The sequence below is a fragment of the Aethalodelphis obliquidens genome, unplaced genomic scaffold (assembly GCF_003676395.1).
Source record: "Aethalodelphis obliquidens isolate GAN/ISIS:26980383/991018 unplaced genomic scaffold, ASM367639v1 scaffold35, whole genome shotgun sequence".
Lineage (NCBI taxonomy): Eukaryota > Metazoa > Chordata > Mammalia > Artiodactyla > Delphinidae > Aethalodelphis > Aethalodelphis obliquidens.
Genome location: NW_020837979.1, coordinates 11,288,851 through 11,312,276, shown reverse-complemented (window position 1 = coordinate 11,312,276; position 23,426 = coordinate 11,288,851). Strand labels below are relative to the sequence as shown.

The 23,426-nt window shown below is 48.4% G+C and overlaps 1 protein-coding gene and 1 long non-coding RNA gene across 2 annotated transcripts; one reads left to right on the top strand and one right to left on the bottom strand.

Annotated features, from left to right (window-relative positions):
- Positions 1-5,275: 5,275 nt before the first annotated feature.
- On the top strand, positions 5,276-22,631 carry LOC113632117 (uncharacterized). The gene is made up of 5 exons (XM_027129053.1): positions 5,276-6,774; positions 10,808-10,993; positions 14,423-14,595; positions 17,733-17,850; positions 21,152-22,631. Exons 1-5 carry the CDS (start codon positions 5,380-5,382, stop codon positions 21,338-21,340), a joined length of 2,061 nt encoding a protein of 686 aa, XP_026984854.1. The 5' UTR covers positions 5,276-5,379; the 3' UTR covers positions 21,341-22,631.
- LOC113632119 (uncharacterized) lies at positions 6,663-17,798 on the bottom strand. The gene is made up of 4 exons (XR_003437696.1): positions 17,692-17,798; positions 14,443-14,719; positions 6,838-10,338; positions 6,663-6,765 (listed from the first exon to the last, which is right to left on the bottom strand). It is a non-coding gene; the product is annotated as an uncharacterized LOC113632119 (long non-coding RNA).
- Positions 22,632-23,426: the final 795 nt, after the last annotated feature.

Sequence of the window (23,426 nt, the reverse complement as noted above, 5' to 3'; positions counted from 1 at the left end):
TGAGCCAAGTAATGACCCATATCTGTACAGAAAAACTGCTCCCTGGGTTCTGGGTGAGATTGCAGAGGAAAGATATATATAAAGCATATGTTGGCATAATTCCTGAACTCTTGGTGCTTCCAGACAAAAGAAAAACAAATTACTTATAAAGGAAGGTCAATTAGACTGGTATCAAATAGACTGGCTTCATATTTCTCACCTGTAACTCTGGAGGCCAGAAGATGCTGGTAACAAGTCTATGGGCTGTGAAGAGGAAAGGCCTGCCATTAAGAACGCTCTAGCCAGACACCTCATCATTAACCTGAAACAGGAAGTATATGAATGCAGATAAGCAAGGATTTATTGACCATATCACCATGTACCCCAAGTCAAGAAATCAAGAAAACCCAGGGCTTCCCTGGTGGCGCAGTGGTTGAGAGTCCGCCTGCCGATGCAGGGGACATGGGTTCGTGCCCCGGTCCGGGAGGATCCCACATGCCGCGGAGTGGCTAGGCCTGTGAGCCATGGCCGCTAAGCCTGCGCGTCCGGAGCCTGTGCTCTGCAACGGGAGAGGTCACAGCAGTGAGAGGCCCGCGTACCACAAAAAAAAAAAAAGAAAGAAAGAAAACCCAGAAAAATACTGATAAACAACACAAACAGAAACCAAAGACCTCAATATAAGGGAAGATGAAGAAGAACAGAAATTTGTAAAGGATAATAGTACCACATCTTGGAATGGTTAAGAATCAAAATTCTTGAAAGAGAGATGCAAATGCTAAGGGAAATTCTAACTGAGGCTTCAAATTCAAAACATTAAACTACCTCAGCCGAATCTAAAAGTAGGGAAGAGAGTGAGGCGAGAAAGGATTGAAAAATGTTCCAAAGGTCTCAGGAAGAGGGAGGAGAGTTGGGAAGGTCAGCAGGTCATCGGAAGATTCATTTGGGCAGATCACTGCGGAGTTTCCATTCTGTGTGAAGTAGCTGGTACTCAAGGTCATATATCTGAACACAGCTATTAATTGCCTTAAGACTGGACTCCACAACCTCATTTCACATATACAACCCTGACTCTTGACTGCTATGTTTCTCTCCCATGAGAAAGCCCAGGAAGTTAGCAAGTGTGTGAGGGCCCCAGCTCTGCAACTGAACAGCTGCCCGGATGTGGCACAGTCATATTTATGGGCTGAGCGGCCTGAGTGTCAAATTTACGGGCCGAGCAACTGATGTGCAAATTCTCCGCAAGGAGTCCAAAGTAAAACAAGGGAAGACAAAAGCTGTCACATATCCTCTCCAATATTCCTTTCCCCCAGCGTTTCGACATTTTGCTGCGCTGGGTGTTTTGGGTTCGTGTGATTCTGCACACTGGGAACTCGGGATATTTTACATGAGGGTAGCTGGATTGTTTGGGGCAGGAAAGAATGAGGGGCATTGAAATCGGCTGCCATTAGGTAAGGGACCAAAAGCTGAGAGGAGCTTCTCTGAGATCACTCAAGCTGGCATTCCTGTGTCCTCCCAGCCTGCAAGTCCAAAGGCACAGAGCTCAGCCTCATTTGCAAAGAATAACCATTATATGGTCAGGCGGGAGGGGGGGTGGGACTTTTCTTGTTTTGTTTTGTGTGGTTAGGGATTATTAGTGAAAAAGAAATGTTTGCAGTCACGTGGACAAAAACAGCTGCTGTGGACATCTGCGTTCATGGAAACTGATTTTTGTTACACAAAACATCTCCTCCTGATAACATGGATTGCAGTGAGATTCTAGATAGTTCTTCCTTACAAAAAGAGGCTTATTGTTTCCTGTAGTAATTATATGTGTTCACTGCAGAGAAAATGAGAGCAATTCAGAAAGGAACAAAGCATATTTTAAGACGCCAAGATAGAACCACAGTTTGATGATTATCCTTCTCGATAAATGGTTCTCAATGTAGATCTACACTTAATTGAAAACAAATTAAATCTTGCCATACACACTATTCTGTAGTTTGGTTTTATTCACTCAATATCACATCTTGGAGAGGCTTCTGTCACTTACATATAGACCTACGTCACCGCTTTAATGGCTTCATAGTGCTCTGTAACTTCTACGCGTCACAGTTTCCTTACCGGGATGTTTCTTTTTTGTAACATTACATTCATGGAGTGTTGGTAAATGCTAAGCAAAGAACATGTCTGTCCAGGCTGGCGGGAGACTCTGAGGAAGTGTGGCTTCAGGAGGAAATGGGGGTTGCGGCGGAGTCTCTGATCCTGTCTTCAAGGAATATCACGCTGGTAGCTCAGAAGCTCCATCTTCAGCCGGAATGTCAGAGCCACCAGGAGGAGCTAGTGACCACAGCTCAGCACATCCTGGTAGACACCACGAAGGTGAGGCTGATGTCAGAGCTGGCTGGCCCGTTGGTCTGGACAGAGAGCTCATTGCTGGGAAGCATGGACGGGGCATGTCATTCCCACAAGGGATGCCCACCCCAGAGAGAGAAACCTGCCCAAGTTTATGCCAAGATCGCAGAGTTCATTACCAATTTAATAAATGCTCATTGTGGAAGCTGCCATAGGGAGCTGGGTAGACGTACTGAGTCTCTGTTCTTAAACCCACATGCAACCCCTGATCCCCACACTTGGCCACCAAACCGTAATGATGAGGGATGCATTTCCCACCCTACCTATGGCCAGGACCTACCTGGGGAGAAGCTACCAAAACCTGCGCAACTCTCAGCCTATTTGGCTAACTTGCTGTATTGCCTTACACCTGGGAGGATCTCAGGGGCCAGGGTAACCCCTCAGCCTCCAAATACTCCCCATTCTCCATCCTGACATTCCACCATCTGTCACAACTCTTTTAGCTCGGTACATCGCTCCCTGTTACAACGTTATATGCCTCAACTATTATCAAATATTAATATATTAATAATGTTCATCATTTAAACTTTAATACTGTGGGTTATTGGGAGGGGGTGTAGTTGTAACTTAACAGATCCTCATTAAAGAAAGATTGAAATGGGGAGATGAGAGAGGCACAGCCAGAGGGCTTTGGCACCTGCTGCTGGGAGGAGGAGAGGGGAAGAAGGGCAGGCTCTTGGAAGTGGTTGGGTACCAGCTCTGTTGAAGGGGATGAACAGAGCAGTCAGGGGGCGACAGAGTCAGACCAGGAAAGATTTCTTAGAGGCACTTCTTGGACAGGCCATCTCGCCAGCCCCCATCATCCTCATGCAAACAGTAAGTGCTTCCTAAACACTCTTCCGTTCGTGATGTGTTGGTTACCACGTGGACGGTTGACTGCTCCTCCTGTAATGTGAAGAGAAGGGCTCTTCAAAGCCAGATTGGACCCCACATTAAATGTAGCTCAATTTAGAGGGGCTTACATTTTCAGTTAAGCCAAATGTTTTCCTTAAACGTCACTCTTAGGTGACATCGTCATCATTATTATTACTATTATTATCTCTGAGATTCTCTTTAGTCTTTTGGAGGACCTTTATTTGCACAATGGGGGTAAAGCAGCTGCCGTTGCTTTCGCTTCGGCTCCAGAAACGTGTAGGCATTTTCCAGCTTCTCTTCCCCCGATTGCCCTAACAGGTCCTGTTGCTGGAAGACGCGGCAACGGCGAGGAAGATGGTGCGAGCGGCGGGCTGGTGCCTGACTTGCCTGGACGCTCTGGAAGCGGCGGGCGACGCGGCCTCGCTGCGCGGCCCCTTCGCCGACCTGGCGGTGGCGCTGCAGAGCCTGGGCGGCCTGACTGCGCGCGGATCCGAGGAGCGCCTGGGCCGGGCCAGCCGCCTGCTGCGGGGCTGCGTCCCTGTGCTGCTTGTGGCCGCCCGCGGCCACCTCCGGCGTCCCCGCGACCCGCGGCTGGCCGCCTCCCGGCGCCACGTCTTCGCTCTGGCCAGGAAGACCTTGGGCGAGCTCCTAGGGCGCCTGGAGCCCGGCGCCGCCCCAGCGGCCCGCGCCCCGCACGGCGCGCTCCCTCGGAGCCTGCGGCAGCTGCGGGAGCTGCTGGCGGCGCCCGGACCCGAGCGGCTGCGCGGCGGGCTGGACGCGCCGCTGGCGGCCGTGGTCTGGCACTGCATGCGCCTGGCCGCCTGCTCCCCGCCGCCCGAGCGCCTGCGCCTAGTGGCCCGTTGCCGCCGGCTGCTGGAGCTGCGGAGCGCCGGCGTCCGGCGCCTGGACCCGATTGACGGGCCTCCGGGGACGGGCGGAAACAGCCAGGAGCCGGGGGAGGAGTGCGCAGCGCTGTGGGCCGCGACTGAGGACCTCTCCCAGGGGGTCCGCAGCGGGCTGCTGCGCCAGATCCTGGACACGTTCACCGACACGCAAAGCCCTCTTCAAAGGCTGGTCCGGGCCGCCTTGGCCACTCCCTCAGTCTCCTCCCGGTGCGATGGCGAGGCCTTGCCTGAGAGCCTCCAGCTTCTCCTCGCTGCTTTCCACGACCAGGCCAACCGGATGCTCAGAGTGGCTCACTTGGTCTTGGTTTGCTGCCCACGACAGCAAACTGGCGAAGACATGGAGGCCACCATGGCAGGCCTTTGGGGGCTCGTGGTCAGAGTGCGACAGCTTTTCTCACCAAGCCCCCAAGGGTCTGGTCTGGACTGGAGCCCTGCTGCCCTGCAGGCCCTGCTTCGGGAGTGGGCCAGGGCATCTGAAGGCTTATTAGCATGTTTTGATGATGTTCTCGATATTCCTGAGTTCCTGAGTGTGTCCATTCAGGAAATGACCAAGCACTTGGACTTTTTTACATGGGCTTTGAGGTGTGGAGATTCCAGAGAGTTTGCTCCACTTGTGGCATATTTACAGGGTCGAGGGACACACATAGTGCAGGTGATGAGCAGGTATGTGGACCAAGATCGAGATCCTATTTTCCGGAATGGCCTGAGAGTCTTGATCCAGCAGCTGGAGCAATCCTCCCGGGTCCTGGGTGAGGCTGGGGAGCACTGTTCAGGCGGGCACAGCTCTCAGGACACAGATGCGCTATTAACCTTGGCGAAACGTGTGATCTCTTCAGCTCAGAGCATCCGAGAGGGGCTGGATGGAACTAACCACCCAGATATCCTCAGTCCCCTTCGGGACCAAGTCCAGAGGTTTGACATGGCTGAGAGACAGCCTTATTTCATTCTCTCCAGCCTCCAGGATTGCACAGCTCCCGCACTGAAACACCAAAGGGAGTCTGGGTTGAGGAAAAGCGACCAGGGCACCTCCTATCCACCTAGGGATCATCTTTTTTGCCCCTTGATTTTTGACACCGGTCTACAGAAGGTGGGCTCTCCACTCTCTGCCATCAGCAAACCCATGCTTGCTGTAGACAGCCTGAGCCACCAGGGAGTGACCTCAGCTCACACCATCCTGCAGGACCAGGATGCAGCTGTGGAGGCAGCTCAGGAGGCCCTGGCTGGAGAGGGACCACTGGGGTCAGAGACGATGACTGGACTCCAAGAAATCCCATCACTGGCACCTTCTATTATTGACCTAGCAAGGGAGATAGAACATTGCACAACTGCTAGAACGGACAGGCTTCTGGAAGTGGCTCTCCAACTGTCTGGGAAGTCCAGGGAAACCAGGCAAAGTTTGGTAGCCATAGCTGGTGACTGGTATTCTCTGTGTCAACAGCTGTTTTGCAACAACCCAGCAGCTGATCTTCAAGAGAACATGACAGTGTTCATGGAGCTTCAGCAGAACTTAGCCTCAATGGTTCAACTAGCAGTCAAAAGTGGACCCATGGATTCGGGTAAGAAGGATTCTGACTCAGCTGGGCACCCAGAAGCGCATTTACAAGTGCAAGGCAGATTGGAGGAGGCGGAGACCCATGCCAAACAGCTTTTGGACAAAGTTCTGGCCTCTGATGGTTTCCAAGCCCCCAGGTCGTGGGAGGAGAGCATTGAGGATGGGTGCCTTCTATGGTCAGTGGCTGTGCAAGACCTGCTCCAGTGCCTGGAGAGGCTCAGCGGGAGACAAGGCCTGTTCCTACTGCCCCTGCGACAGGCTGTGAAGGACCAGCAGGGGCTGCAGGAAGGGTTGGCTCAGGCAGCAGATGTTTCTCAAAGGCTCCAAGAGGCTGCTAGGCTGTCTTCTCTTCTGTGTGGGGATGAGCAGGTAAAGAGTGAGATCTCCTTTCTGTGCAGGGAGGTTCATGTGCTCACAGATGCTCTGCTGGATGTGGCACAGATCCTAGCCTCCTTCCCCAAACCATCTCCCAGCCTGTCCACCCGCTTTGAACTTCTCTGCTTGGAGCTCACCCTTCAAGCCAAGGCCCTGACTGGCCACCTCAGCAGCATCAATGCAGACTATGAACGTGTCCTCCAAGGTGCCTTCTGCCCGAGGCTCTCTGTGTGCAAAGACCCCCAGACCCAGCCAGAAGGCTCTCTGGAAAGAATGGTGTCTGGTATCCAAGCTGTGCAGGGAATTGTGGCTGGAGGTCAGGAGTCTGGGCCCTGCCAGGAAGACCTTCTCATGGCTCTGGAGAGCATTCTCGTCCTCACCAAGGAGGTAGCCCAGCGGGTCCCTGTGCTCCGAGAATGCCCAGAGGACTGGCTTCAGCAGGAGTGGGCAGCCAAGGCCCACCATGCTGTGGCCCAGCTCCAGGCCTGGAAAGGTGGTCACACCAAGGCTTGGAGACTCCTGGCCCAGTGCTTGAAGCCCAGTGATGAAGAGGACCCCACCCAGCCCCAGCTCCACCGTGGGGAGGGTGCACCAGGAGCCGCTGAAGCCAGCAGTGTAGATTCTCAGCGTGCTGCTCCAAGAGACACCGCAGGGAGCTCAGTGGGGACCCGCACTCTGGATCCAGGCATCACCGGGACAGCCGCAGACCTGGGCACGGTAGGCATCACCGGGACAGCCACAGACCTGGGCACGGTAGGCATCACCGGGACAGCCGCAGACCTGGGCACGGTAGGAAAGTCAGCATCCCTCCTTCTCCCCCACCTTAGCCTTCTTTCTGGTCACCAAAGCCCCCCGTCAAGTTCCAGAAAAAGCTCTCTTGGTGCCCACGTGTGTCATTCATATCTGGCAGGCAGCACAGGGCACCCTTTGAGAATCCAAGGTCAGGAACCACACTGCCTGCACTGTGTCTGCCTCTACCATTTCCAAGTTCTGAGACCTCAGAGAAGTTTCTTAGCTATTTTGGACTTTAAGATCCTAGTCTAGAAAATGGGAACATTGATACCTTCCTGGCAGAGGGTTGATGAAAGCATCCATGGAAAATACTTGCACTTGCCTGGAACATAATTAGTACGCTGTGGTAGGGCCTGTAATGATTGACTTCCCTGAAGTTTTTCCCACGGCCCCATCTGGAGGGGGTTCCCCTTGCTGTGACTGACAGCACTCCTCCTGTGGATCCGGCTACTTCATGCCACCTTGACCTCCACGATGTTACCTCCCTGCTCCAGTCAGGGTTTCTTTGGTTTGCAAGTGGCCGGAGTCCAACTTGAATCCTCGTAGGCAAAAAGAAAGATCTACCGGAAGGCTTCTGGGTCTGTTGAACACCTTCCACGTATAGTCGTTTCCTTCTGGGGCACCAGCCAATGTCAGGGATTGTGGAGCCCAAACATTTGATTTACTTAACATCGACCGTGGGAGATATAATAGGTTGGCAGTGACCGCCCAAGAAGTTCCCAGGTAGATGTGCTCAGCCCAGCGTTTTGTGCATAACCTGATCTGTCCCCTTCGTGACCTTATGCTTGGCTGCCCAGACTTCCCCCCCAAACCTTTCCCTGGGCTTTCTCCCAAGATAAAGTGGACCAGACAATGTGTTTCTCCGCCCCATTACCCTTTACTTCATCTTTCTCATTAAAATGTTATTACCATGAGAAAGGCCCTGTTCCCAGATTCGCTGGGAGCCCGGCAGGCACAGTTCCCTTGCCCCTGCAGCCTAAGCCCTCTTTGCTCTGCCTCCCGCTGTCTTCTCATCTCTCCTGTTCTGTGGCTCCTGGTCTCATGAGTTCGGACATCCTGCCAGCTCCCCCGATCTGTTTTTCCACAGGGTCTTTCTGACACATACTTAATGCCGCTGACTTCCCTGACAACACATTCTGTTTCTCTCTCAGTTCAGCTGACACAGTCCCTTTCTCAGCAAAAGCTCCCGACACGAGCATTTCAGAGAACTGACTGCCCAGGTCAGCTGGCACCCGGAATGGTGAGAAGAGCAGGCTCATTCAGCCCCCATCACCCCTCCTGTCCGCGAAGGGGTGTCACCTCTCCTGTTGCAGGCTGCTTTCCTCTGGGTGGAGAGCAAGGCCTCACATTCCAAGGTTCCTATCCCTGGGAAGCATTCTCCTTCATACACATAATTCCAGTGCATAGAAGGGGACAGTGGGGACAGTGGTCCTGCTGGGCTACTCCCGGGTGGGAGGGCAATTGGAGAGGGGAGAATCACCATCCATGGTGTGTGTCTGCTCCACTGTCCCACTCCCTGGGGCTCCTGGGAGGGTGGAGACACCCTCCACACAGCCCAGAACAGCACCTCAAACTGTGAGCCCCTGAGGGAGGGCATGGCCTTGGGAAGGTGCATCTTTTGGGCACTTGTAAGTCACTATCTGGAAATTCTTTATTCCAGTTATGGGCTCTCCAGCAGAGTCCTAGCCTCCTTCATTACTGAAGAGCCTGGAGACACTGCTAGCTTTGGATGTTGAAGGTCCCCGACAGTTGAATACGAGGCATGAGTTGAAAAGAATATTTCCTAGTTGCCTATCCCTTGGCTCAAGGCCCACCAAATCCCACATTTGCCATTTTCACCCTTTTTAGTCACTATGGTTGAGTCTTAGTCTCAGTTGAGTTCTCACCTTTCTCTTCACGTCATATAATCCCGGGCCCCGTCTGGGCAGCCTGCTGGCCCTCAGTGTGTTGGTCCTTCGCCAGAAAAGGCTCCGACTTGCCCCTCCCAGCAGTCAGGGGGCATCCCAACCTGTCTAAAACGAGGCCAACAAACAGTTTTCAGAAGGTGGGGGATTATTTAATTGCAGACATAATACAAAAAAAGCCAGGTGACTTCTCAATATGCACTAGCACAGAAAGTCTAAACTCTCAGCCGCTGAAGTTCAAGGACTTCATTTTACTCATCTTTAGATCCTTCAGGACAAGCACGGTGTCTGGGGCATCGCAGGTGCATGGTAAGTGATTTAGATTGCTTGCTGGGATGCTAAAGGCAGCCTAGAAGGGCAGAAGGGGTACAAATTTGGGGCAAAATGGTAATGGGAGGGATAAAGCAGATATTCTAGATGTCTCCTGAGAGGAGGGTGGTCTTGAGTTGAGCTTCAGAGGCAGTTTGGGATTTGTATTTGCCAGGGAAGAGAGGAAGGACATTGCAGGCAATAGGAGCTCTGAAGTGAACTTGGTTTGCAAGTGGCTACGAGCCCGGGGGGCGCATACCTGTGCTCAGATGTGCTCCCAACATGGAAGTGAATACTTTATGGCTGGAGAGGAAAACAGCCTGCAGTTAAGCCTTCACTATGGATGCCCTGTTCCACCTCCAGCCACCCACCTGGCTGGTTGCTGTTCTCGGCATCTGGACAACTTCTGAGTCAGACCCACATGATCAGGGCTTTCCCCACACGCTTGGCGGCTGTGGCCTCTGCTTGCTCCTGGGCCAAGCTTGGGGCCAAGCACCACGATGTGGAGCACCCACACCCCAGGGCAGCTCACTTAGATCCCAGCCTCCACGGTCTCCTGGTCCCAGACTCACATACGTCCCGTCCCCTTGTCTGTCACTTGGCAACCGCTCGCTTAAACACCCACCTGAGCTCTAGAGCTACAGCCAAATGATGTGATTCATCCAACCCCTTCCTTGGATCATTGGTCTCCTGATTCCACATCTTTAGCCCAGCACCCTTCCTGCGTGCTCGGCAGTGAGTGAAGCATGACAAAGACTGGACAGTGGCCAACAAGGTGGGGGTGGAAGGGACACATGCCTGGAGCAGTTATCCTTTGATTTCCATTCCTCTCCTGGTGAAATATTTGCTACATATATAGCCTCAGACCAAACAGGATCGTGAACTTATATCTCCCAATTTAGATAGAATTTGCTATCACACTCATACTTCCAACAGCTACGTTATGACCCTTCTGAGACATCAGTATGCTACGTTGGGGTCTTGGGGGAGAAGTCAGGGTGTAGGAAGGCCCAGAGGTTCCTCCCACCCATGTTCTCCTTCCCACCTGCACCCAGGGCACAGGCCCTACCCCCAGGAGCTCAGGATCTGGTGCGTGAGGCCAAGAGATGATCAAGGCCACTCTTGACACTTTGTTATTGGGTTTACCTTCAAGGGCAGTACACCTGGTCTCGATTCCAGAGTCTGGAAAAGGCTTAGCGGAGGCCTCATTTAGGGTCCAAAGAAGAATAACATGGTCTCGCCCACTTCTGGTTGGCAGAAGCTGCTGTTTTTCTCACTAGAAAATAATAAGCAAGTTAATGGGGGAAAAATAATTATTCATACCAGAACTGTAAAGTCCTTTCACATGGAATAATTGATATGAAACTGTCCCAAAGTAGGGACATTCAAGTATTCCCGAATTTCTTCAAGGAGCTAGAGATTCTCCCAGGTAAGCCCTGAAAATTCACCAAAGGAAAGAAAATGTGATATTTTAACTATACTGGGGATCTGAGTCTGCCCGGTTGCAGTTTATGCAAATTCTGGGTGAAAGGAGCACAGAGCAATAGGGATTCATTGTTTCCTCTTCTCACTTTTTTTTAGGTATTTGGAGGAGATTGTCAAGAACTGCTGGCATGTGGGGATCAGGAAACCCTCTTGATTCCCACTCTTCTTTTAAAAATGCTGAAGAAGCCATTAACATCCCCACTGCAGTTAAAAGATCTGAGCGTCTTGAATTTCATCAGTTCCACCCTGTCTTCTTACAGCACCAGCATAGCGGCACCCCTGGCAGCTTCCCTGGCTGTCCAGCCTGGCCGCACACTGAGGTGGACCTGCCTCTCCCAGAGGATGGCAGCGTGAACAGTGGGAACAGAATCACCCAGGTTACCCAGGAGATGGCCAAGGAGGTGTTCCTGATGGCGCAGAGTCTGAGGAGGAGAGGATGCATCCTGGTACTTGACCTTCAGTGGGTGGTGGGAGGATTGGGCACCACGGGGGGAAACGGGTCTCCCAGCTGCTGCCCTGCAGGAGCCAGGACAGAGGGGCCACGAGCAGGGGCCATCGGGCACATAGCATTTTTCGGTGCTGTCTTCTCTCTCCATCTGGGCGTATCCTAGAGCTCACTTCATTTTTCTCTTCCCGCCTCCTGTGGGCTCATTACTAAGGCTTTGTCTTAATCCATCGGGGAAGATAATTTACCGGAAGCTGCAGTTTAGTCAAATCAAGACCCATTCCTATCCCAGAGGATGAACTGAAGGGAGCCATTTACGTCTTTAAAAATTCCCCAAAATAGAGGTAACAGGGCTGCAAGCTCCTGAAGGATGGCCATTCAGGGCCAGCACAGCCTGGACAGGATGGGGGCTACTTTCCACTGGCTTTGGGGTGGGGGCAGCTTCAACCACAGGTCACCTCTTCTGATTCTCTTTAGCCATCTCCTTGATTCAATGCGGTTAAGCATCACTTACCATCCACACACACATCAACACTGAAAAAAATAAAAGAAGTCCATTTACTGAGTGTGGGGACCAGAGGAAGAGATCGAAAGGCACCGAGAGCCATTTAGAAAATGTCTCCTAGCGCAGGCCTGCTGGGTACTCGTGGCCTCCACACCCGTGGCTGGGCCACACGCGGTAGAGGAGCGGGGCCCAGAGAGAAGGTTGGATGTCAGGGCACCTCCAGACGAGGTGACTGCAAAGCCCTGCCCAGCAGCCCTACCACACCCAAGACTCAGGCCTTTCATTGGCCTCTTCTTTCTCCCAACCCATGTCCACTTCAGTTAGTTTCTCACTGGAACAGTTACCCCAAGGTCATTAGGTCAAAAGTGGGAGCCGTTACCACTTCTTGCTGACTTCCGTTTTCCTTCCAAACATCTCAGATATTCTAATTTATATAGGACTTGGGTGCTGATGGGGCCTTGTGGCTGAGGGCCCAGGAATATGCAAATCCTCCAGCCCGTGCAGTTCCCTGGGGAAATGTGCGCTAAAGGGAAATGACAAAAGGAAAAACAAATGGTGATTTTTAACAGTGAGGCTAGTGCCTGGTAAAATGCAGTGACTATGCAGAATTTCCCCCCGAAACCTCCAAATCTCGACCTTAATACCAAGCAGATTTTAACAACCAAAGTCCCTGGTACTCTTGAGTAAAACAGAGAAAAGAGTTTAAAATGGCTGGTTGGGGGGGTAACAGGCAGCACAGGCATGGGGGCAGAGCAGTAATCTTGAGTCAACCGTATTAGCAACTCTTCAGCCCTGAGGCTGGGGGCAGAATTGGAGGAAGCAGGGAGGAAGATGGGGAGAGTGGATGAAGGTTTCCCTTGGAGAGGCAGAAAAGGTAAGCATCTCCTTTCCTGGCAGAGGTCTACAAAAGATTATTCTCACGTGGTTTGAGTTTCCTCTGGCACCTTTGAGACCTAGGTTATGAGTTCTGGAATATTCCAGCTTGACCTCCTCAGTTGAGCCCTCCCCCTTCACACATGGAGATGTTCTTACTAAAGACTTTCCAGCATCACGACCTTCATCAGCACTGTCTGTGTGCCAGCAGAGAACGATAGCCATTCCTCACGTCATTATCTAGGTCAGGGAAACTGTCGCAGTAATGTGTACAAAATAAAATACCCACAGGAAAAAAGAGGGGTTCTCTCACCCTCCTCCCTCCTATTTCTTTAGTATTCCTTTTCATTCTTATCCTAAAGACCAGTAATTCTGAAATCAGGTCATCAAACCCACATTTGGTACAGGGAGAGAGCTGACAGATGCAGAGCTTGCCTAAACCCAAGCCTTATCCAAAGAGAAGTAAAGTACATATTTTAGGACTCATTTGCTAACTGGGGTGGCATATCATAAAGCAAAAACAAATTCTCGAGGGTGTGAGGACTCACGTCTTCTCCTGGGACATCATAAAGAAGTGTGCTGCCTTGGATGTTTGGAATGGGGCTTGGTTTAGGGTTGCAACGTCAGTTTTTGGGGTTTTTTTTTGCAGTACGCGGGCCTCTCACTGTTGTGGCCTCTCCCGTTGCGGAGCACAGGCTCCGGACGCGCAGACTCAGTGGCCATGGCTCACGGGCCCAGCCGCTCCGCAGCATGTGGGATCCTCCCGGACCAGGGCACGAACCCGTGTCCCCTGCATCGACAGGCGGACTCTCAACCACTGTGCCACCAGGGAAGCCCACAATGTCAGTTTTTTAAAAAGAAGGAGCAACAGAGTGTCAAATGACCTGGCACAGATTTGGCTAATTTAGGACTGGCTGCTTGAGTTCTGTGTTTCAAAAAGGCTGTCCCATTTGAAAGGGAGGTTTCTCGGACTGGTCTGCTGTGGAGCTTGGAATTGCTTGAATTAGGCATTGGACACATCTGTACCCACTCCTTTCTTATCTGGAATTGCAAATACCTCTAATAAACTAAGCCTCTAACATAGGTTTTTTAGGATTGTTTTCTTCCTTACAGGAGAAGCTGAGACAGCATGATACATGCAGGAGAGGGACCCAGAAGTGGCTCCCCACCAGGGCTGGCCATTATGAAAAGAATGGGGCAGACAAAATTAAGTTCTGTCCCTTAAGTTAATGTCCATCCTCATGGAATTTAGAGGCCCCTCAACAGGGCAGGTACAATAAAGAGTCTGACTCCATTTTTAATGTTTGCTGACAGCTTTCAAGCCCCAACCACTCCTCCTTCTTCCCCTTGTGCTCCACATCTGGGCAAGCCAAAAGGTCCAGGCACAGTCTCCTTTGGTGCTAGTGGGAAGCTCAAACCACACAAGCCCTGACTGTTGAGTGGAAACTCCCACCCTGGCCCCATTCCCTGACCACAACAAAAGCCAGGCCGGTCTCCTTTCCTTGTTCTCTGAAGCCTTTTCAGACCTGGTTAGGAAAAGGCTTCTGTCACCAACCCATTAATTATCAGTTCCCAACTGGGAAGCTCTACATATGGCTATAGGCCTTTGACCTTTTGGTCAAGCCAAGACCTCCTTCAACCTGCACGTTCCTCACACCTGGCCCTTCTTAGGGGCCTTATCTCTGCCCCGGGGCTGCTGAAAACTCTCTCTGAGCCACTGCAGGCCACAGCTCCTGTGCAGAACATCTAGCCCAAGACCAGGAGGCTGGGCCACCTTCCCTTCAGCAGTCCCCACGGACAGATGGGCCTGGACCACCTCATTCTGTGGTTTTAAAGAGAATAAGCTTCTTGCTAACCTAGAGTGTCTGGTCTTGAAGCCTCTGGAGGAGGTTCGGGACATCACAGTTTTAGACCAAGCCACAATATGTTCATTCCGGGGCTGGAATAAGTTAAGCAAGTTTGGGATGTTTACCATTTGCCACTGAATTCTTAGAGAAAACTTGCGGATGCGTTGTTCACCTACTGCCAACTCTTTCATTTCTTTTGGTATAGACCAAAGAACAGCTCATTACCTCTGCCAGGAAAATTGCGACTTCCGGACAAAACTTCGCCAGACTTATCCGCATCATTGCTAAGAACTGTGTAGACCAAAGATGTTCCCAGGAGCTTCTGTACATGGTAGAGCAGATTCAGACAATGAGCAGCCAGCTCCGCATCATCTCCAGGTGGGAAATGGCTTTGAAGGGAAGTTGCTGTCTTCTTTCTCGAGACCCAAAGGGAGGGCTTGGAAGGGGGAATATAATTCCTTCTTTTGGATACTCCTTTTAATGTTTTTTATCCTCCAAGAATCTACATTTATTTGAGGAATATCAAATGTTAAAAATATAGAGTGTAACTACAGAGCACAAAAAACACATTTAGGCTACTGTCATTTCTCACTGTTTCACAAACATATCTGATAATATACTTAAGAAAGAAAAAATATTTAACATGGAAAACTAGTTCCTGAGTAGGTGTGAGGATAAAGTAACCATAAGGATTTTTTTTTTAATTTTTTTCTATTTTTTTGGCGGCGTTGCATGGCAGGTGGTATCTTAGTTCCCCGACCAGGGATCGACCCTGTGCCCCCCACAGTGGAAGCATGGAGTCCTTAAGTCCCCATAAGGATTAAGAATCAAATACATCAGAACTCAGGCACTCCTTCAACATCGGTCCCTCCTCCCTTCATAACAGTGACTCCAGTGGTGCTGCTGGGCTCACAACACTTCAGGGTTACTATACAAGCACAGATGACTGATCTCTACTTTACAATCGTGTTTACATTTTCACCATTAGCTCTCTATTGGTTTTTATACGAATCATAGCTAACAAACAAGCTGGTTATCTCTAAAAATACACTAATTGAAAAGTGAAAGCATTTTAAACATCATTTGCCTAAGAAAAACTATGCCAGCACAAGGCTTATGTTAAGATTAATTCATTTAATGTGCCCCATGAATTAATCTTAACATAAGCCTTGTGCTGGAGTTGAACAGTTTTTGGTCATTGTCTCCATATAACAGTTTTCACATTGATAATATAGAACACCAGAATAGAAGTATAGGATGGTTTCATTTCCACCCAAGTCCCTTAATACCTTCAGTGGCATATTCATCAGTAACAAACGTTTATTAGTAATATATTATGGGAAAGCTTGGTAGTTAAGACTATTATCAATTATTGTGAGGCATAAAAATAACATCGCCAAGACCAGGGTATATAAATTGTTTTTAAACTAAACACAAAGCCTGGTTACTGTTCTCTAGGAAATAATATTTCAGGCACAAAATCATGTCACAATTAGCTACCAGATTTTTTCTACTTAAGATACAGGAACTGTAATTAATTTTAGCATTTCAAATATGGGTATTGCTGTAAGGGTACTCCGGATTTGTTTAAATCAGGTATAGTAGGACATGCAAACATGGATGTGACAAGGAAGAAGGAAGAAAACAAGGAAGACAATCCCTCACGGACCCTTAGAAACAGGAACCATGTCGGTAGGACCACATAGGGAAGCACCAGGGTCAGTCAAAAAGCAGAAGGAGTGAGGGGAAAGCATGGACAAATCCTTTACTGTGTTTTCGTGGGAAGGAATGGACAAGTCAGGGGAAGTAGGCTAAACAGGTTTAGGATTGGTTAATTTGAATTTGGGCTCTGGAGTATAGAGATTATCTCTAGCTGTCTGGCACCTGGCCCTGGGGTGATTAGGGCAGGGGAATAGTGGCCCAGAGTATAAGAGCGCTATAAAGGAGAAGGTTGGGGGTGTGAACTTCGGATTGGTTGGTTTGCATGTATAAGTGCACTTGCAGGCAAGTGGTTTACTCTAAGAATTGGCTAACCCTGGGAGGGGCAGTCTTTCCAACATCAGATGGCCCTAAGATAGTGCATCAGAAACACAGAAAATAAAAAGGCATGATTAATACAGGTACATTTATCAAGTTCCCAGTTCTCTAAAGGATCTGGAAGTCCTGAGATTTTACCAAAGTTAGTCACTTAAGTTTCACAGCATCTTCATTTTCTTTTTAATTTTAATTTTTATTGAAGTATAGTTGATTTACAATGTTGTGTTAGCTTCGGGTGTACAGCAAAGTGATTCAGTTTTATCTAAATCAATCTATCTATTCTCTTTATTTTAAATCAATTTATTTATTTTTGGCTGCTTTGGGTCTTCGTTGCTGCGCACGGGCTTTCTCTAGTTGCGACGAGCGGGGGCTACTCTTTGTTGTGGTGCACGGGCTTCTCATTGCAGTGGCTTCTCTTGTTGCAGAGCATGGGCTCTAGGTGCGCAGGCTTCAGTAGTTGTGGCACGCAGGCTTAGAGCACAGGCTCAGTAGTTGTGGTGCACAGGCTTAGCTGCTCTGCAGCATATGGGATCTTCCCAGACCAGGGATTGAATGTATGTCCCCTGCATTGGCAGGCGGATTCTTAACCACTGTGCCACCAGGGAAGTCCTATCTATCTATTCCTTTTCATATTCTTTTCCACTATAGGTTATCACAAGATATCAAACACAGTTTCCTGTGTTATACAGTAGGTCCTTGTTGTTTATCTATTTTATGTATAGCATCTTCATTTTCATTGGTGAAAAACAACTTGTCTCACTAAATTCAGTTACACTCAGTTTAAAGCAAGTATCATTGAGGTGTGTGATTCAATTAAGAAATAGCAGTCTGATCTTTGATTAGAACTTTTACTTTAAGTCCTGAATGCAATTCTAGACAAAATTTCTTGTTCCCTTTCATTAGGTATGGATGTTGGCATTTATTCTGCTAGGTCTCTTCAGTTATTTTCATTAAAAAGACTTCTTAGCAGACTCACGGATATACAGAACAAAATAATGGTTACCAGTGGGGAGAGGGTAGTGGGGAGAGGTAATATAAAGGTAGGGGATTAAGAGGTACAAACTATCATGTATAAAATGAGCTGCAAGGATATATTGTGCAACATGGGGAATATAACCAATATTTTATAATAACTATAAATGGAGTATAAACTTTAAAAACTGTAAATCAGTATATCGTACACATGTAACATATAATATTGCGCATCAACTATACTTCAATAAAATTTTTTTAAAAACATACTTCTTGTTAATTTATAGATTCTATATGAGTCATACTTTCTTAGTATCAAAATATAAATTTTATGTTAAAATGTTAAATTATACCTTAAGAACTTTCTTTCTCTGAATAGTCCCTACAAAGGCATCCCAGCTTTCTGGAAGAGGCTCACGTTGTAAAACCATCTGGTATTTGTTTATTTGAGATTATGCCTCTTACCTGGTATAATGTTAACTGCTTTCCTCCTGTCAACTCCCAAGAGTAAAGGCCTCCTTGGCAAGAAGCAAGTCCTCTGAAGAGCTCCTGGTGGAAAATGCACAGCGGCTCCTCCGTGCTGCCTCTAAGACTGTGAGGGCTGCAGAAGCCGCCAGTCTGCGGGTAAGTGCTAATCCCAAGGGTGGACACTGGCACAGACATGCACAGGACCATGACTCAGGTCACAGGCTGAGAGCAACATTGCAGACATTCATGAGGCAACTCTACCTGCTTCTTAGCTATTAAATTCAACTGCATTTCTTACCCAAACCTGTCACCTGATTTCTTGTGCATTTTAGTTTGGTTAATTTCTATCAACCTACCTTCAATTCCACTGATTCTTTCTTCAGCTGTGTCCAATCTGCTGATGAGCCTGTCAAAGCATTCCTCAATCTGTTACCACGTTTTTTCTTATTTTTAGCATCTCTGTTTATTTCTCATAGTTTTTGTCTCTCTGCTAAAACTCACCATCTGTTCATGCATTTTGTCTACTTTTTCCACTAAAGTCACTAATATATAAATCATAGTTATTTTTAACTTCCTATCTGATGGTTTCAACATGTGGCTCATATCTGAGTTTGGGTTTCTTTTTTTTTTTTTAGTTATTTTATTTTTGGCTGCATTGTGTCTTTGTTGCTGCGTGCGGGCTTTCTCTAGTTGTGGTGAGTGGGGGCTACTCTTTGTTGCAGTACGCGGGCTTCTCACTGCAGTGGCTTCTCTTGTTGCGGAGCACAGGCTCTAGGTGCACGGGCTTCAGTAGTTGTGACACGTGGGCTCAGTAGTTGTGGCTCGCGGGCTCTAGAGCGCAGGCTCAGTAGTTGTAGTGCATGGGCTTAGCTGGTCCGCGGCATGTGGGATCTTCCCAGACCAGGGCTGGAACCCGTGTCCACTGCATTGGCAGGCGGATTCTTAACCACTGCACCACCAGGGAAGTCCCATGAGTTTGGGTTTTTTGATTGCTTTGTCTCTTGACAGCAGATCCTTCTTCTTCTTTGTGTGTCTTTTAATTTTCCATTGAAAACTTGACATCATGCATAGACTGGCAGAGACTAAATGAATACTATGTATGCCTGAAAATGGGCCCACCTCTTCTTCTAGGCCTTTAGTGTGTGTGCATGGTGGGAGGTGGGGGTGTGAGTCAATATAGTCAGGAGTTGAGCTGAGTTTGGGCGGCATTGTTACAGTCATCCTTGGGTAACCACTGGATTCAAATGTTCTAGCATTACTTTGTGTTCAGTGCGGGGTCTGGGTTACCAGAGGGTTTTCATCAATGTTCCTGTCCCACTGTCAGCCTGAGGCTTTCCTTGTGAGTATGCACCTCAGGGTGTTCTCTCTCAATGTTCTTGCCTCTCCATAGCCTACTTGTTACTTGTGACTCGATGATTGTTGGTCTGGAGAGGAGGTGGTAGTGTTCATTGTTGTTCTCACTCAGCCTCAATTGTAGGCAGGCCCTGTTCCTCCCTCAGCAATAGGAGACTTTCGTTGTGGCCTCTCCCGTTGCGGAGCACAGGCTCCGGACGCACAGGCTCAGCGTCCATGGCTCACGGGCCCAGCCGCTTCGCGGCATGTGGGATCTTCCTGGACCGGGGCACAAACCCGTGTCCCCTGCATCGGCAGGCGGACTCTCAACCACTGCGCCACCAGGGAAGCCCAATAGGAGACTTTTAACAGTTATGGATTCAGGATGGTTTTCTGCTTCTTCCCCCAAGGTAGAGGGCTGTATTCTGTTTTCTTTCTCCGCTTGCAGTGGTCTTGACCTGTGCCCTGGGGATGACAGGATTTACTGTCCTTCCTTCAGTGACTTGAGCTTTTGTGCCATGAAGAGACAGATGTGGGCAGAGATCTGTGCCTTTGTTGCAGTGATGGCTGCTCCTCTTCCCAAAGCCTGCTCCACAAGGGAGACAGTCCCAACCTCCTGCCCTGTCCCAAATCTTTGTCATGAGCGCCACGAGAGGTCCTGGAGAAAGCCTGTGAACAGGTGTGGATTTTTCTTAGTTGTGGCTCTCATGGGTCCTATACACTCACACTCATCTACAATTGGCCACAGCAATTTGTTAAGAATTTTACCTAAAATCTTCTGATCAGGTATATGATAGTCTCATCTTCCTCCCATGCTCTAACCTAAGGAAGCCAGTGCTGGGCCCCTGCCTCTCCCTGAAAGTGGCTGTCTTTTCTTAGATTTCAGTCCAGTGAGTTGCCCTTCAACCTCACTCTCTAATAAGTTCAAGAAAAGTTATGATTTTGTGGATTATCTGACTTTTTCTTGTTGTTAGGGGGGAGCAACTCCTTTTCCAGCTTTCTATGTCCTAAGTGAAGGCAGGAAATGGGAAATATTTGGGTTCCCAAAAGAATACCCTGCCAGGGCCTTCACATGTGCTATTCTACCTGTGTGAGATGCATTTCTGCCCCTCCACTTCTACCAAATTGTCTCATGTCTGTCTCCTTCTTATCTTTTAGGCCCAAACTTAAATTCCACCTCCTCAAAAGGGATGAAATACCCCCCACTATATCTAAATGAAATCGCACCAAGTGTCCCCTGCTTTAGTACCTTGTATGGTTCCTTCGTAGCACTTATCACATTTTGTAGTTGTCTGCTTCTTTTCCTCACTTTTATGTGTTTGTCTGGCTCTGTTATCAGAATGTATACTTCATGAAGCCAGAGACCTAGAATAGTGGGCAAGTGCATGGAGGCACTAAATAAATAGAACGGGAATTTTCATTTCAAGTTTAAAGAAACTTTGTACCGATTAAATTCAAAGAGTACATAAAAGAGACACACCCAGTGAAAAGCATTTGGAAAATGTGCATACTTGAACTACAAGTCCCAGGGTTTCTTGAATATAAAGAAGGCTGAGAGAAAAGCTCAGGACTGGCCCTATGGATCAGTGAGCATCTCTCCCGCCAGCACGCCAGCGTGGCCACAGCCACAGCCTCCCGCAGATCCTGCAGCACCACCCAGGGCAGGGCCAGTCCCCAGGTCCCAATGCCCAGGCCATCTGAGTGCAGGAGAACCTGAGGGCCAGGCTGAGTGCTTGCTGTGTACACCTGTGTCCTGCCTCTGCTTAGGCCGCTGGCTAAAGACCCATGGATAGTTTGCATAAAGCAAAATGAATAAAGCAAGATCCAGGAGGCAGAATTTGGGTTAGAGAGAGATTTTTTTTTTAAATTAACTACAGTCCCAGAACATTCTATCGTGATAGACAAGATCCTTTGTTCTGTTGTGCTTGTCCTTTAAGAATGAGTGGGCTCCAATTCAGAGGACCTCTCCAAACACGATTCCTTGCTCTCTATTCAATTTAGGGCTAAAATATCAGAAAACCAGTCCCAGCATCACTCAGAAGAATCCCCTAGGAGCTCCAATGAGCTGACACTGGGAGAGAGTGCACAGCGCCTCCTAGTACTTAATCATCTCTCTCTCCTCCAGGGTTTGAGACAGCCTTCCCCAGATCCGGAGGAACTGGAAGTTGCTGCCTTCTGCATGCAGTGGAGAAGAAAATTGCGAAGGCACAGACTTCAAGAAACCTCAGACCTCGACTGTGATGAGCTGGGCCTGCGAAAAACAAGCACTAAAGGGCCCCCGACACTCGTGGCCCTGGTTCAAGAAGCATTATAAAAGCTGAGCAGTATTCTCCAAGTCAGACTCTCTGTTGATGTGTGCACTGGCCCTGAGACTCTGGGAGCCCATGGAATGTGCCTTTTAGGCCGAATCAGCCTGTGGGGACACAGGGGGACACGGTGGGTTGGGTGGGTGCAGGGCAGCCAGGGCTGGGCCTTGAACAGAGCTATCCCGACAGTATTCCCAGTCAAGGGGACAGCTCTGGGCCCCTGGTGAGACTGCTGTCTTCCTGGGAAGGATACTTAGCTTTCTGGGTTTAGAAGGAACATCACACATAGACTGGGCAAGGATGGGGTAAAAAACACCCAAGCCCTATTAGCTTAAGCCTATATTAAGATGTTGCAATGTGAAAACAGTCCCAGCACGTTCTACAGGGATCCAGGAACTGAAAGATTTATGGATTAGATTGGTAGTCAGTCAGAGTTCACCTTGCTTGAATAACTTGGCACTGTTCAAATTTTCAAGGTATGAGGAAACTGAAGATGTGCTACTTGGGGATACAGTGCAGGAGCTGCAAGTCTGAAGGCCCTGAGTTGTGATTTGGTGAATCTGGGTTTAGCATCTGGGATGGAGAGGACCAGTTGGGCATTAAGGTCTTGGAGAGTCAGTGGAAATTTTTCAATTCTCAGGATCTTTCACAAAACCTATTTGGTAAAGGAATGAGGAGACCAGTGACCTTCACCTCAGGGGTTGAACTGCATGGGCCAAAAGTGGAGAACTGGGTCTGGAGGAGGGGGATGTAGACAGGGACTGGATACATGATCTCGGAGCAGGGATGCCCTGGGGGCTGGGGCCTTGCTTGTTTGGGGGACATCGTGCCACCCTCTTATATTCTGGTACAGCCCATAGGGAGGAGGGCTGACACTAGATGAGATAGAATTTCCCACAACCCAGTGGGATTGTGGTTCAGATTTACAGTAAATAAAGATAGGGATTTCTTTCCACTTAAAAAAAAAAACAAAACAGAATACAATGTGATGTTTTGCCTTGTATACACCCATTAAATCATCACTACAATTGGGATAATGAATATATGCATCACCTCAAAAGTGTCCTCACTCCCCTCTGGGGTCCCTGGAATGACTGATCTGCTTTGTCACTTAATGATTAATTTGAGGGACTTCCCTGGTGGTCCAGTGGTTAAGACTCTGTGCTCCCAATACAGGGGGCCTGGGTTCGATCCCTGGTCAGGGAACTAAATCTCGCATGCCACAACTAAGAGATCTTGCATACCGCAACAAATATCCCGCACGCAGGAACCAAGATCCCACGTGCCACAACTAAGACCTGGCACAGCCAAATAAATAAATAAATATTTTAAAAATAAATAAATAAAATTTGTCAACCTAACCCGTTTTAAGAAAAAAAAATTAGTTTGATTAGTTATCTGCAAATCAATCAATGTTATACACCACGTTAACAATTAGAATAAAAATCATATGATCATCTCAACAGATGCAGAAAAAGCTTCTGACAAAACTCAACATCCATTTATGATAAAAACTCTCAATGAAGTGTGCATAGAGGGAACATACCTCAACATAATAAAGGCCATATATGACAAGCACATGGCTGTCATTGAAAAATTAATCAGTCAATCTAAGAAAGAAATGGAAGATTTTATTTGAGCCAAATTGAGGATTGTTACCTGGGAACAGCCTCAAGGAAAGTTCTGAGAACTGTTCTGCCCATTAGAGGTCAAAGCACAGTTATGTAAGTTTTTAAGACAGATATTCTAGAATCAGCTTGTCTGTTATCTCCAGAAAATTATGCTGGGGTTTTGACTGGAATTACATTAAATCTATAGATCAGTTTGGAGAAAACTGACATCTTAACTATGTTGAGACTTACAATCCATGAGCACAGTGTATCACTCCAGCATTTTGTAGTTTTTAGCATAAGGTTCCGTGCGTATTTTATATATTAAACCTCAATATTTCACTTTATAGAATTGTTGTAAATGGTACCATTTAAAAAATTTTTGTTTCCAAATTTTATTACTAATATACAGAAATACAACTGATTTTTAAAAATGTTAACCTTGTATCCTGCTACCTTCCTAAACTCACTTATTGCTTCTAGG

Bases quoted from the DNA above. Each gene is read 5' to 3' on its own strand.
- LOC113632117 (XM_027129053.1), top strand. From the start codon at position 5,380: ATGACTGGACTCCAAGAAATCCCATCACTGGCACCTTCTATTATTGAC. The intron at 6,775-10,807 runs GTAGGCATCACC...GTCTTCTTACAG, and splicing joins CAGCCGCAGACCTGGGCACG to CACCAGCATAGCGGCACCCC. The intron at 10,994-14,422 runs GTACTTGACCTT...CTTTTGGTATAG, and splicing joins GGAGGAGAGGATGCATCCTG to ACCAAAGAACAGCTCATTAC.